At 37.5% G+C, this 15,089-nt stretch overlaps 1 protein-coding gene and 1 pseudogene across 9 annotated transcripts in view; one reads left to right on the top strand and one right to left on the bottom strand.

Moving 5' to 3' along the window:
• Nucleotides 1–15,089, top strand: part of NEO1 (neogenin 1) — a 237,244-nt gene that overhangs the window by 175,172 nt on the left and 46,983 nt on the right. For all 9 annotated transcript variants that reach the window (XM_046008203.1, XM_046008199.1, XM_046008201.1 and 6 more), the window contains 3 exons: nucleotides 6,057–6,211; nucleotides 8,667–8,815; nucleotides 9,378–9,516. In XM_046008203.1, the coding sequence (XP_045864159.1) occupies nucleotides 6,057–6,211; nucleotides 8,667–8,815; nucleotides 9,378–9,516 (443 nt within the window). The remainder of the gene's footprint in view (nucleotides 1–6,056; nucleotides 6,212–8,666; nucleotides 8,816–9,377; nucleotides 9,517–15,089) is intronic.
• Nucleotides 11,041–12,268, bottom strand: LOC123943839 (annotated as a pseudogene).

Genomic DNA, 15,089 nt, shown 5'->3' with positions numbered 1-15,089 from the left:
GTTTTCCCAGCCCCGATTATAAAACCTTTGGGAGGAACTTGCCAAACACCATGTATTCTTAGCATTGCCAAGTAGATTTCTTCATACCAAAATAAGAAAGCTAAGATACCTGTTTTGGTTAGGGCCCTTGAGCATGAAATAAAGCTTGTGTCTCTCCCAGGGTGCTTACATCTGATAAGCTTTGTATTTAATAACTAGACTCGAGTTCCACAAGGATCGGAACCTCCATCGAAACCGCTTGATTTAACCCTCTTGAGAAGTCTATGTGACCTCATTTGAGCCAGATAGATGGAGCTACTCACAGAATAATGTTTTTTCTGAACATTGTACCAGATGTCTTGGGAATTATAAAGATAAAGAAACATAGTTCTAGACACAGAAAGGCAAGACATTACTCCCAAATGGCATCTGTGTTAAAATGTCTCCAGTAATCTTTCACATCTCACTGCTAATTCTGTAGTATTTCACAGAAGGAAAGAACACTTTAGTAATTCCTCACATTAACAAACTTCTTTCCACTCCAGTTCCTTTGCCTTTGCTGTTCCTTCTATTGGAAATGTATTTCCCTCACAAACAATCGTTTATAGCTTTGTATCTGTCCTCTTCAGATCACACCTCCATAGGCCTTCCTTGAAGACCCTCCCAACTTAGCCCCCTTCAGTCCTATCACACAGTGGTGTTCTGGAGCCAGTTTGTTCCCAAGCCAGTTTTCAAAGTTTCAGGAAATTTTACAGACCCGATGACAACATGGTAGCTCAAAACACGGCATGGTATGAGTATTTACTGGGACAAGTACTACAAACCAGGGATGGTTATTAAACATTTACCAGAAGACCACTGCTGTCACATCACCCTGTTTTGGGTGGTTTTTTGTTTTGTTTTGTTTTGGCTTTTATTTTGTTTTCACAATGCTTTAACACTCTGCAGTCTTCTCTTTTAATTAACCTATCTCCTATGTCTCTCTTATTCAATAGAGTATCACCGGCACCTGGAACAGGGTCTAGCATGTAGTAGGACTAAATAATTACTTATTAAATGAAATAAATTCATTTCAATCAATGGAGAAATAATAGCTTATTCAAGAAATCATGTTGAGATAATTAACTCCATTTTGTGGAAAGGATGAAAGTTATATCTTTGTCTTATGTATAACAATAAATTATAGACAGATTAAGAGATTTTAAGGCTCATAAATGTACTGGAAGAATATACAGAAACTTTTATCACTTGAGTGTGAAAGGCCTTTTAACAGAAGACAGGAAATCTAGAAGCCACAACAGGAGAGATCGACAAAGTTTATTACATAACAGTAAAATTTCATGTGATAAAATATCATAAACAAAAACTATCAGGTGATGAGCTGGGAAAAAGTTTGTAACATTTATAAAACATTGTGTTGCTATCTAGTCTATGTAAAGAGCTCCTACAAATCATAAGTAAAAGACAATGTCCCAAGAGGTGAGTGGTACAGATAGATTGATTAGCAGAGGTTAATGGAAAGCCCATTAAAGTTAAAAAATGTTTTTGCCATTGCTCATGGTGTGGGAGATACAAAATAATACAGAAAGTGAAACTTTTTTACTTTTAAGGCTGGCAAAAATTTTAAGTTGATAATATCTAGTGTTAAGCAAGTTAAAATACCGGGAAGAAATCCGCTCTAGGCTTTTGTTGGCAATATAAGAGTAGCCCTTGGAGAAAGTGATTTGGCAGATTTTTTTTTTAACCTTCTTAATGCACACACCCATCAATAACAATAACAATAACAATAACCCAACAATAACACTTCGATATGTTCTATAGAAAACAGATCTACAGGGCATCTGGGTGGCTCAGCTGGTTAAGCAACTGCCTTCAGCTCAGGTCATGATCCTGGAGTCCCAGGATGGAGTCCCACATCAGGCTCCCTGCTCAGCAGGGAGTCTGCTTCTCTCGCTGACCTCTCTCCTCACATGCTCTCTCTCTCATTCTCTCTCTCTCTCTCAAATAAATAAAATCTTAAAAAGATCTACATATACATAGGGCACTCATAAAAATATTTATTCTAACATTATTTGTAAGAATGAAAGGAAGGAAAGTCAGTGCCCAATGATGGAGGAATGGGCACATTATTAATGTATATCCATATGAAGTGTGATACAGGAATTTTTTAACAACATATCTGTGTATTTTGGTGTGCATGTAAATGCCTAAAACAGTGATTCTCAGCCAGGGACAGTTTGCCCCCATCCCTCAGTGGACACTTCGCCATGTCTGCTGACATTTTGGGGTATTAAAGCTCAGATGAGAGAGGATGCATACTGGCATCCAGTGAATAGAAGCCACAGATGCTGATACACGTCCTGCAGCCCCTTACAGCAAAGAATTATCCCACCAAAAGCGCAGTTATGCTGAGGTTGAGAAAACCTGACATGAAGAGATCTGATAAGATACTGGTCAGTTAGGTGTCAGGGAAGGACAGTTTTGAGGAGAGGCAAAAACTGGGACGTTTGGATTTTTTTAAACTATATATAATTTTGTTTTTAATGAGAATCTGTCACTTCGATTTAAAATTGTCAGGCAGGAAGACAAGGCATGTATGTATAAGGAAAGAGGAGGTGCAAGGAGGATCCAATTTCATTTGCGTGTCTGGTGTTTGATGGGTGGGAAAAGTAGGAAAGCTTAACTGGCCCAGAGAGCTGGTAGGAATTAGTAAGAGATTATAATAAAGTGAAAGTTTGGAGCCAAATGTCATAATGCCAGTAAGAATTTGGACATAATCAGTTAAGAAAGGAGCACTCTAGACTACTGAGCAAGTGTGCACTGTGATTTTATTAAGTGGCTTTTCTTAGTAGTTTATGAGCACTACATAAAGACAAGAAAAATGAAGTCAGGGAGACAAATCGTTAATCTAGGCACGTGGTACGTATGGCCTAGACGAAGGTGAGAGCAGTGACTTGGAGTGGACAGAATAAATCTAGGGAACAGTCAAAGGAATCCGATTCTTGGAGACCATCATGTTTTTGTCCTTTCATTTGTGAATGAAGTTTATGATTTCTGAATACAAGCCTTGAAGGAATAGAAAGAACACTAAGTCAGAAGACTAGACCCTGCTTGTTTTGTAAACATAATTTATTTAACCTTCATAAGCTTAAGTTTTCTCATCTAAAAAAAAATGAGGGTAGTAAATTTTCGTCACAGATTTAAAATAAGAAATCAGTGTGGGCATGGAAGCCACTACCTGGATTTACAAATCCTACGACTTCCTGCACTTGAAAAATGAGCCACAAGGTGGCACTGTGTGTCTTGGTCATGAGGTGTAATTCTTCCCGGTGCCTGAGTTTCTTGAGATTTCAAAGGGTTCTTTGCCTTTTCAACTATGAAACATTCACCCTTTTTTTAGTATAAATTGAGTACTTTTCTGATATTAGCCACTAAATGGAAAATTCAGAGTAAGTTCTTCCAGAAGTTAATAACATTTTAGAGATGGATGAAGCCCCTTAGCTATCTTAGTTAAGCCCAGGAATTGGTAAGCTATGGACTGTGGGCCAAATCAGACTTGTTATTTTTATGACCCAGGAGCTAAGAATATTTTTTGTGTTTTCAAATCATTAATTTTAATAGATTATGTAAGTAACTACATAATATTTTCCATTTTGTCTCTTAACCTGTAAATATTTACTATCTGGCTCAGAAGGAATTAGTGAGCTTGTCAAAACTAGAATGGAGCTCTTAGCGCCTGGGCCAGCACTGTCTTAATAGAAAACATAGCTTTTCCTTTCTGCTTTGACTCTTAGTTTACACATTCTAACCCAGGTTCCATCATAACCTCACACAACTGTGAGAATTGTACTTTTATAACTCACCCTGGGTCTTGTCCTGAAGTCAAAGTTTTTTCTAGACAGGCTCTTGGTTCTGGAACCTCAGACCAATCTAGAGTTAAAGTGTTTGCAGGTACTGGCTATTTGTTCTTCCATCTTAAGGAATCGTACGCATTACCAATTCTTTTTAATTGTAGGATTTCTATAGAAATCTGTTCTAAGTTTTTCATTCCCTTCACTCATTTCTCCTGTTTTTTTTTTCCTTTCACATAAGAATGAACAAAAGATGTACATGATATTTTTACTATACAAGGTTTACATAGAGAAGCCAAATTTCCATTCATGCATTCTTCACATATCTGTGACACTGCTTTCCGTGTCTGAGCTTTCTGCTAAGTTCTGCTGTAATACGGGAATATGATTGAGACACTTCAGTTTAACGTAAAATAGCACCCCTCAATATCTTTCTCAAGATGGTCTCAACTTTTTGTTTAAACTGTTATGTACAATGAGCAAAACAGACCTATTCTGTGCTACTACACAGACCTTGTAGTTTGGTGAAGTGTCAAATACCATACTTCCTTTTAGGCAGCAATCAGTTGCCATCAGAGCAACTCTCAGAAATTTCAGAGTGTAAGAAGTCCGCTGATACCCCCTTTTAAATCTTGTGACTTAGAGGGCTAGCTGAAGAGAAAATATCTGTCAATACCTCAAGGACCTTTGAGCAATAACTTCTGTTGCCATAGTACTCTTCTCTGGTGGAACACGCACTCTCTATGAAGATGATGTGGGTACTGTTGGTTGGGTTTGTTTTAAATAAAAATAAGGTAATTTAAAAAACTATAGGAAACAACTGAAAAACACTTAAATCTCTGAAATGTAAATTTCACATATAATCAGGCAAATTGGCATAAGTTCATGTAGAACTAAACAAATTTTATCAGTGATTTCAGGGAAAACTACCAATATCTTAAAAAATTTTAATTCAGCAAATTATGTAGTTCCAAGTAATTTTGTCTACAGAGTAGTTTTGGGCCTTTTTATTACTCTGTCAGGATAGATGCAAATCTCTCCTTACATGATCATCAATTCTTAAAGGCCAGCGATTTGTCTAAAACAAATGAATTCTTCCACAATATTTGTTGAAACTCTTGTGTAATATTAACTGGTTTTTATTCTAGTACGTACAATAATAGACTGACTGTAATTATGGGCCCAGTTGTGGGACTCTCAGATCCCAGGTTAGTCTGGAAGCTTTTAAAGAAGCCAGATAACTGCTTTTATTTTTTCGGTTCATAACACTAGACTGCTAGATTCTTTTGTCTTGTTTGTCATAAAATTTGTTAAACATTTCAAATCAATTTAGATATCATTCTAAGAGTATTTGCCTTAACAAATAAATTATAAAAATCAATATCAGGTTTCGCTTTTTTTTATAGATTGGGTTATTTTAGGATCATTTAAATTTCTAATGTTCCCAGCTTTTAAAGTAATAATCTCTAGCTTTGTTTTTATTGAGTCTTTTATCCAAAATATACACAGAATTCTTTGATATTTTCCTTGAAAACTGGGTCATGCTTGTAATTACCTCTGTCTCCCTGAAAAATCACTCCTTAAAACTCAGTGATTCCTAAAGCCTACAGAATTGATGGCCAGCTTCCCCATTTGAAATGGCAATGAGAAGACCCTTGTTTGTTCCTTCTCTGAAAGGAAGGTGTGGTTATGACCAGAAAGTCAGTGATGTTTAAGCAAGGACATCAGCAAGGTATCAGACATGTGTGATATTGCTCTTTGCTACTCTCCGTATTCTGTGCACAGTTCCACCCCCAAAGCCTTGCTTTCTGAAGAGTTAATTTGACTTAAATTAAGATTTTTTAAATTTAAATTCAATGTTAAGATTTTTTAAATTTAAATTCAATGTTAAGATTTTTTAAATTTAAATTCAATGTTAGCCAACATACGGTACATCAGTAGTTTTTGATACAATGTTCAGTGATTCATTAGTTGCATATAACACCCAGTGCCCATCACATCACATGCCCTCCTTAATGCCTATCACCCAGTTACCCCATCCCCCCATTCACCTCCCTCATCCCCCCACCCACCTCCTTTAACTCAATTGTGTCTGTTTCCCGGAGTCAAGAGTTAAGATTTTTATATGGCATTGTATCTATAGGAATTGCAATGAAAATGAAACTGCACATTCTAGAAGTATTCCTAATCAATGCTGTTTCTTTCCATATCCCTCTTTGTCCAAAGGGAACGTGTTGAGAATACCAGTCGCCCAGGAGAAATGCAGGTAACCATTCAAAACCTAATGCCAGCGACTGTGTACATCTTTAGAGTTATGGCTCAAAATAAGCATGGCTCCGGAGAGAGTTCAGCTCCACTCCGAGTAGAAACACAGCCTGAGGGTAAGTCTTTCACCTGTCCATCAGTCCTACATGTAGGCAGATGATACGAAGGTCTACCTTCTTTGTAGGCTTGTGTACCATGGCAGTGCGGAAGGTACAGCTCCTTGCTGTCAAGAACCTTATGAATTGGTTAAGGGAGAGCAAATTAATTCACATCAAACTGTGGCAAATCATGTTAGGCAATAGGACTTTGCTGATACACACTCAAATTTTATTGATTCTTTAAGACCTGGCTCAGATGCCTTCTAGACTTTTTCCTCTGATCCTATCTACCTTATATTATACCTCTGTAATTCTAAGGAAAGTAGGCAACACAGTCATTTTTTCAAGGAGTTTGATGAGAAGAAAGAGACTAAATAAGAATGTAGATGGAAGGGGGACCTGATTCTCTTGAGAGTATTTTAGAGATGGAAAGTGGCTAAAACATGTCTTGGCAAAAGATGAGGTAAAGGAAAGAGATGTGTACTCCATCTGGAGGTATTCAGCCTGGGCTGGGAGGTGTAAGTGTTGGAGGCAGCCCTCCGAAAATATTTTACATACTTAGCTGAACAAACCAACTTAAAATTTTTTCCATTTATTATGCCACTCTGCAGGTGAAATGAAAGAATTTCTTAGTGCCTTTTTAGGATCATGTTTGCTTATGTATATCCAATGAATATATGAATGTATTTTCAAGGGAATCGGAGGATTGTTTTGTTTTCCTTCCTCTTTAATAACTTAGAGGAAAGTTTTCCGTAGCAGCAGAAGTGTGACAAATCCCACCTGTCAGGCTGCACAAAATGATGCTCTCAACATGGAGTGAATAACATGATTCATGACTAAATAAAGCAAACAACTGTCAGAATAACCACATTCAGGTTTCTCTGCTTCGGTAGCAAAACTGTCAAGCTGTGGTGCTGTTCCTTAAAAAAGCTGGTTTGTTCTACATTTTGTTAGGTTTTTTTTCTTCCTGCTCCTCAAATCTAATGGATTCTGTTACAGAAACACCGGCACCAGAAAAACGGTTTTCAAATATAGAATGCCTACCAAAGTGTAGACATGGGTAACCTCTGGAATTTGTGTATAAATTGGGGCTGGAACTTGTCATTCCGTCAGTCAGATGAAAAGAATACAGTAAAAAGGTCCGGGAGCTATTGTAGGAGTTAGTGCAAGACGGACAGTCAGTGAACAAGCCATCAAGTCTTCCCGTCACAAACACCCCACGGAGGGCGTCGTGTCTCCTGCCTGGTTGGCTTGAGTCCACGTGTTAGAGTCAGAAGGTGTGCAGCTCCGGGCATCACCACTGACTTGCCCATCACACAGAACAGTTCTTAGCCAGCCTCATCTGCAGACTGGGATGATCATAGTATCACTCTCATGGGGGTTAGTGCGAAGACTACGTAAGACATAATTTAAATACATGTAAAGCACTTTCAGCTGGGCTGATTGTAAGCATTCAATAAATGGTAGCTATTTTAAAAATCATTATTCTATAGTCTTACTCCCTTACTGTTTTCTTCCATACATACGTTGACATGTCGTTTCTAAACACAATCTGACCATGGCATGCTCCTGCTCGTAACTGTTCAGTGATTACCTGACACCTACAAGGGATGAGGCAGGCTCCATAGCAGCATGTTGGAGGCTCTTTGTTACCCGGCTGTGTCCTGCTTCTCCGCATTCTCCTTCCCTTATTCATTCAGTATTTGCCCTGAACCACATTACACCGTCTTCTCACGTATCCCACCCATTGACTGGAATAATTTTTCCCTTTGTATCTGAGGACGCTGTTCCTTCTGGCTCCCCAGAAGTCTTCCCCAGTCCTTCCCTTGCCTACACACTCCCTTCTCAAAGCTGAGTCGGGTATTCTCTTTCTGTTTTCGTTACAGTCATTATGAAATCTGTTGGCACTTGTGACTCTCGCAACTATTTATATATCTGACTTCCCTCTAGACTGGGAATTCTTTGTGGGCAGGGGCTCTGTCTGTCACCGTATCCACACTGTCTGGCAAAAGAAGGCTCTCTTTTTTTTTAAGTTTTTCCTTTAATTGCAGTATAAGTAGCATACAGTGTTACATTAGGTTCAGGTGTATAGAGCAATTCAACAGTTCTACACATTACTGAGTGCTCATCATGGTAAGTGTACTCTTTAATCCTCTGAAGACTCTTTTTGTGATGGCTACTTTTACGTGCTGCAGTCCTGCTGTAAAACTAGGCTTTTATAAACCACAGGAAAAATTTTGTAATGTTTATTTATTCCTTTGAATACATTTAAGATACTTGACAGATAGTTTTTGGTTATAATTTGAGTCATGCATTTATATATTATCCTAAAACCACTTCAATCAGATCAGTTGTTTTCTCAATTTTTATTGTTTTTAAAAACATGGCCAATATGACGTTATTGCTGAGACTGGTGATTGAAGAGTTCAGTAAATTTCATTCATATCTTGCTGTCTCAAAATTTTCTTTCTAGTTCAGCTCCCTGGCCCAGCACCTAACATCCGGGCCTACGCAGCTTCGCCGACTTCCATCACTGTCACCTGGGAAACACCATTGTCTGGCAATGGGGAAATTCAGAATTACAAATTGTACTACATGGAAAAAGGGACTGATAAAGAACAGGTAAAAGATGAAGCCGTTTTTGGTAAGATTTATTTATTTATTTTAGAGAGAGAGCACAGTGGGAGGAGCAGAGGAGGAGGGAGAGAGAATCTTAAACAAGCTCCACATCCAGCATGGAGCCTGGCGCAGAGCTCCATCCCAGCACCCTGAGCTGAAATGAAGAGTGGGATGCTTAACCGAATGTGCCACCAAAGCCATTTTTCAGTCCATTGATTGGAATAGTAGAGTTGAAATTTATTTCCCAAACTCAATACTTGCTTGTCCAAATATCTCAGAATAAAAAAAGTTGTATACAGGAAATATAAAGTTAGCAGACTCTATTTCTTTGTACCAGGTTATATTCTCTAGTTTTTATCAGGAAAGGTCACTAAACATCAAGCAATATTTCTCAGTAAATTGCGAGTGTTTCTCATTAATCTGCTTTGATTGTTAAGTAGAATTTCTTAAAAGGGATAAAAATCTGCATCGTATCAAATGAAGAATTTGTGTAGTTAATTCTTTATTTTGCAGCATTTCTTTTGGCTTGAGTTGTATGCACGTAAATTGTTTTATTTTATCCAAGGATGTTGACGTTTCAAGTCACTCCCACACCATTAATGGGTTGAAAAAATACACGGAGTATAGTTTCCGAGTGGTGGCTTACAACAGACATGGTCCGGGAGTGTCCACAGAGGACGTGGCTGTTCGGACTCTGTCAGACGGTGAGTCTTTCTTCTTTGGATCACATACCATGCTTGGGGGCCCTGGTCAGGTCATTGGCTTTGATAGCAAGAAGATTCCATTCAAATCCCAGTTCTACCCCTTTTCTGGACTTTAGTCGCTTACCATGTTTGAACATGCCTCTTTATGCGTAAAATGTAGATAATACCAACTTCATTGGGTTTAAAAGATTTACTGAGAGAGGGTAGGACATGTAGTGCCTGGTACTGAATAGTTTCTCATGTTTTCATTTTTAGTAGGAGCTTTTGTATAAGTAAATCTTACTGCTTGTTCATAACACAAACCCTCATCAATCATATTTGTATACCAAATAACCTCTTTTTAATTTCTTGCTATTTTGTGACAGTTTCATTTCTTACCTGTGGCTGAATTTCTAAGCTAAGTTGTATTCATGTAACTATGACCTAGAGCAGTATTTTTCAAACTACAGCTTGCCAAGGGGATTGAGTAGGTCAAGACTGGGATTTTCTGTTTTTATTTTTTACTATTTTTTAACTTAAATTCAATTAATTAACATATAATGTATTCATTTTAGAAATAGAGGTCAGTGATTCATCAATCTTTTATAACACCCAGTGCTCATTACATCATGTGCCCTCCTTCATGTCCTCATCACCCAGTTACCTCCACCCCTCCAACCCCTCTCCCCTCCAGTAACCCTCAGTTTGTTTCCTCTGATTAAAGAGTCTCTTATGGTTTGTCTCCCTCTCTGATTTCATCTTGTTTTACTTTTCCCTCCCTTCCCCTATGCTCCTCTGTTTTGTTTCTTAAATTCCACATACAAGTGAGATCATATGATAGTTGTCTTTCTCTGACTGCCTTATCTCACTTAGCATAATACCCTCCAGTTCCATCCACTTGTTGCAAATGGCAAAATTTCATTTTTTTTGATGGCTGAGTAGTATTCTATTGTATATATACCACATCTTCTTTATCCATTCACCTGTCAATGGACTTCTTTCCACAGTTTGGCTATTGTGGACGTTGCTGCTATAAATATTAGGGTACAGGTGGCCCTTGGGATCACTACATTTGTATTTTTTTTTGTCATAAAATAATGGATGTTTTATTCCAGCTCTGGGGAATGAAAGAGGGGGAGTGGAAACACATCCTTCTACACACCGTTCTAATTTAGCTGACATTAATTTGAAAAAGCTAAAGCAAATACGTGTATCTGTATAAATACACACATACATATTTCATCAGTGTTTATATATTTACTCTATTTTTTCATAAACACCCCTAAAAATCATTAAATGCATCCCAATACTTCGGCTTCTTCATCAGTCATTTAATATTGTTTGGATTAAATTCACAGTTTGTGTTTTAATCTCTTATGTGTGATTGGTCAAACTGTACATTATATTAGAAGAAATGAGAGAAAACCTTTGTTTAAAAGTTATACCCCGGAAAAAAAGTTATACTCTGTATCAGTTACCCTTTACATGATTTTTTCATCACTGTTTTCAACTTCATACATGTTGCCGTTCTCTACGCAGAGTATTTCAGCTCCTAGTGCTGCATGTATCTACATCTTCTGGATGGGACTGCCGGGATCCATGAGCTGGGGTCAGGCAGAAACTGTGTAGCCCCAGAGGTGGATTCTTTTTTTTTTTTTTTTTTTTTTGACTTCTGCCACGTTTTTATTACAGTACAAGCTCTACATTTTCTGAAGTCACTAAATTTCTCGTTACAGAACAGGAAAAAGAAGACAAAGAGGGGAATGACTTTCAAATTCAGTCCTAAACACAAACATGTTTGAGAGGCAATCATAAAACCAAACAAGGGTTGGAAAAAGCAATGGATCACCAGAAAGCAGAGAGTAAAAAAGCTTCAAGCAAAAGCAGTAAAAGATGCCAGGCTTGGAATAAGGTCTTACTGACACATGCCATGCGAAGAAGTTCATGGCTTTATGACAAAAAAACAAAAACAAACGAACCCAGAACAACAAAACAACTTTGTTCACATTGAAATGACATATATACTTTTGAGAGGTGGATTCTGATTGTGACTTTGTTTTGGAGCTGAGTTCCGTGTGCAAGGGCACTGAGTATTTCAGCTGTCTGTTGTTTTGGCAGGTAGTTCTGTTGCAGCAGAATTTCCTAGCTTTGATTTTTCTTTAGGTTTAGGAAATGACTCTTTGTTGATTTTTGTCCACAGTGATTTAACTGCTTCATAAATTTGCTGGCTTGTAGTATATGCCTTTTTCCCAGGTACCTTTGCAATTATTACTGACTGAACCAGGTAGCAAACAGTTGCTTCTAAAGAGGCCAGTCCCAGTGGATAAGCAGTTTTCTTAAACCTAGAACCTTTTCTTGCTGAAACCACACCTGCCAACCCTGAAACTGTAATCTCTTTAAGTTTTGGGAGAAAATCTTGAGGTGGATCCTTCAGATAGATATATGCATCTTTTCCAAATTGAACTGTATCCATTATTCCATTTTTCACAAACACATAAGCACTATTGCACCAGCCAATATAATGACCAGTTGTAGTGCAGGTGGATGCTAAACCCATTTGTAAATGACCAGGCTGCTCTTCGACATGTTTAAACTGCAGAGGTGGTGCAGTCCGTGTGGGGAGCTGCTCTGGCTTTACTAGCTGCTTTTTGTATTCTTCTTCTGTAGCCGCAAGCGCAGTTACAGATGCACGTGTCAGACCTGCAGGTTTGATCATCAGCTTTTCCATCCTGACAGCCACCATGTCTGTGACCTTCTCCACCTGAGTCCTCATGTGGTGGGCAGAGAGCCCTACGCTGGTATCTTTAAGACCAGCATTTAAAAAAAATATATTATCTGTAGTAGAACAGAAAGTAACAGTGTTTATTGCAGTTAATAAATACATATACTGTTTCCTGAAAGTTGTAATATTTTTCAAGAATTCAGGCCTGTAAGTGTTATTTGTAGACTTTTCCTCAGTTTGGATATGTCTAACAGGGAAGTTCTATAAAAAAAATAAATAAACTGGCCTGGCTTCTTAAAAAATATTAGTCTCATGAAAGAAAACCAGTAAGGGGGGGGGCAATAAAAAAGTAAAAGAACAATTTAGAGAAAAAATGGGAGATTTTCATTCTAGAGTCTAGGTTAAAGAAAAATAAAGACACATGAAATAAAACATGTATTATCTTTGACTGGCTTCTAGATCTGGGGGTAAAATTAGCTATCAAGGATAGTATTACTTAATGTTGGGCAGATGTACTGTTAGGCAGTTTTAAATATTAGGTATGTTACTAGTTTTGTTATCTAATTTTTAAAAATTTTGACATTTAAAAAAATTGTAATTCCAGTATAGTTACCACAGTGTTATATTAGTTTCAGGTGTATACAATATGGTGATTCAGCACTTCCATACATTGCTCACTGCTCACCATGATAAGTGTGCTCTCAATCCCCTTCACCTGCTTCACCCATCCCCCGCCTGTCTCCCTTCTGGTAACCACCAGTTTGTTCTTCATATTTAAGACTCTGGGGGTTTTTTGTTTGTCTCTTTCTTTGTTCATTTTTTAAATTTAACATGAGTGAAATCATGTGGTATTTCTCTTTTTCTCTGATTTATTTCATTTATTAGCATTGTACGCTCCAGATCAATCCATGTTGTTACAATAGCAAGATTTCATTCTTTTTTTATGGCTGAGTAGTAGTCCATTGTGTGTGTAGGGGGTGTGTGTACACATACCAGATCTTTATCCATTAATCTATCTGTGGACACTTGGGCTGCTTCCATGGTTTGGCTATTATAAATAATGCTGCAGTAAACATAGGGATGCATGTATCTATTTGAATTAATTTTTTTTATTCTTTGGGTAAATATCCAGTAGTAGAATTACTAGATCATATGGTAATTCTATTTTTAAGTTTTTGAGGAACCTCCATGCTGTTTTTCCCAGTGGCTACACCAGTTTGCATTCCCATCAAGTGTACACGGGTGTTGCTTTTCTCCACATCCTTGTCAACAGTTGTTTCTTCTGGTTTTCATTTTAGCCATTCTGACTGATGTGAGGTGTTATCTCACTGTGGTTTTGATTTGTATTTCCCTCATGATTAGTGATGTTGAGCATCTTTTCGTGTGTTTCCTGGCCATCTGTGTGTCTTCTTTAGAGAAATGTCTGTTCATGTTTTCTGCCATTTTTCATTGGGTTATTTGGGGTTTTGGTGTTGAGTTGTATAAATTCTTTATATGTTTTGGATACTAACCCTTCATTGGATATGTCATTTGCAAATATCTTTTCCCATTCAATAGGTTGCCTTTTAGTATTGTTGATTGTTGGCTTTGCTGTGCAGAAGTTTTTATTTTGATGTAGTCCCAGTAGTTTATTTTCACTTTTGTTTCCCTTGCCTTGGGAGACATATCTAGAAAAATGTTGCTGTGGCCAATGTCAGAAATCACTGCCTATGCTCTCCTCTAAGATTTCTGTGGCTCCAGGTCTCACATTTAGGTCTTTTATCCAGTTTGGTTCTATTTTTGTGTGTGGTGTGAGGAAGTGCTCCGGTTTCATTCTTTTGCATGCAGCTGTCCAGTTCTCCCAAAACCATTTGGGAAGTTGAAGATGTTGGTTTTCTTTCCCATTGCATAGTCTCACCTCCTTTGTCAAAGATTAGTTGACCATATAAATTGTGTGTTTAGTTTGAGGCTCTCTATTCTGTTCTTTTGATCTATGTGTCTTTTTCTGTGCCAGTACCATACTGTCTTGATTACTACAGCTTTCTAGGATATTTTGAAATCTAGGATTATGATACCTGCAGTTTTGTTCTTCTTTTTCGGGATTGCTTTGGTCTTCGGGGTCAAATTTTAGGATGATTTGTTCTAGTTCTGTGAAAAATGATGTATTTTGTTAGGGATTGTAGTAAATCTGTAGCTTGCTTAGGGTTGTAGGGACATTTTAACAATATTTGTTCTTCCAATCCATGAGCATGGAATGTCTTTCCATTTGTTTGTGTCATCTTCAGTTTCTCTCATCAGTGTTTTATAGTTTGTAGAGTACACGTGTTTCACCTCCTTGGCTAAGTTTATTCCTAGGTATTTTATTGTTTTTGCAGCAACTGTAAATGAGATTGTTTTCTTAATTAATCTTCCTGCTAGTATATAGAAATGCAGCTGATTTCTAAGTAATATTTTATACTAAGATTAAATTTTCTGAATGTGATTGTTTTGTTAGTTTTGTCGGAGAATGTCCTTGTTCTTAGGAATATATACTATAGTATTAAGGAGTGAAGAATGATAACGACTGCAGCTATCTTTCAGATGATTCATAACTAGTATGTAGACACATAAATATGTGTGTCTAAATAATGTGAAGGAAAAAAAGCAGATGTGCCAGGACATAAACAATTCGTGAATCCAGGATAAGAATATGTAGAAGTCATTGTCTTACTCTTGCCACTCTTTTCTGTGTGCTTGACATTTTGCAGGATTAAGTGTTGGGAAAAATAAATACAAACTATAGTTTGGTTAGCTAGCTGCATAAGCCATTTGGCCAAGACTTTTGAGAAAAGTTGAGGGAAAAAATGTTTAATGTATGTTTTAAAATCTATACCTGAACCAGTCCTAGCTGTAC

The sequence above is a fragment of the Meles meles genome, chromosome 6 (genome assembly GCF_922984935.1).
Source record: "Meles meles chromosome 6, mMelMel3.1 paternal haplotype, whole genome shotgun sequence".
Lineage (NCBI taxonomy): Eukaryota > Metazoa > Chordata > Mammalia > Carnivora > Mustelidae > Meles > Meles meles.
The sequence above is the reverse complement of the archived record's forward strand: the minus strand, read 5'-3'. Positions and strand labels throughout refer to the sequence as shown.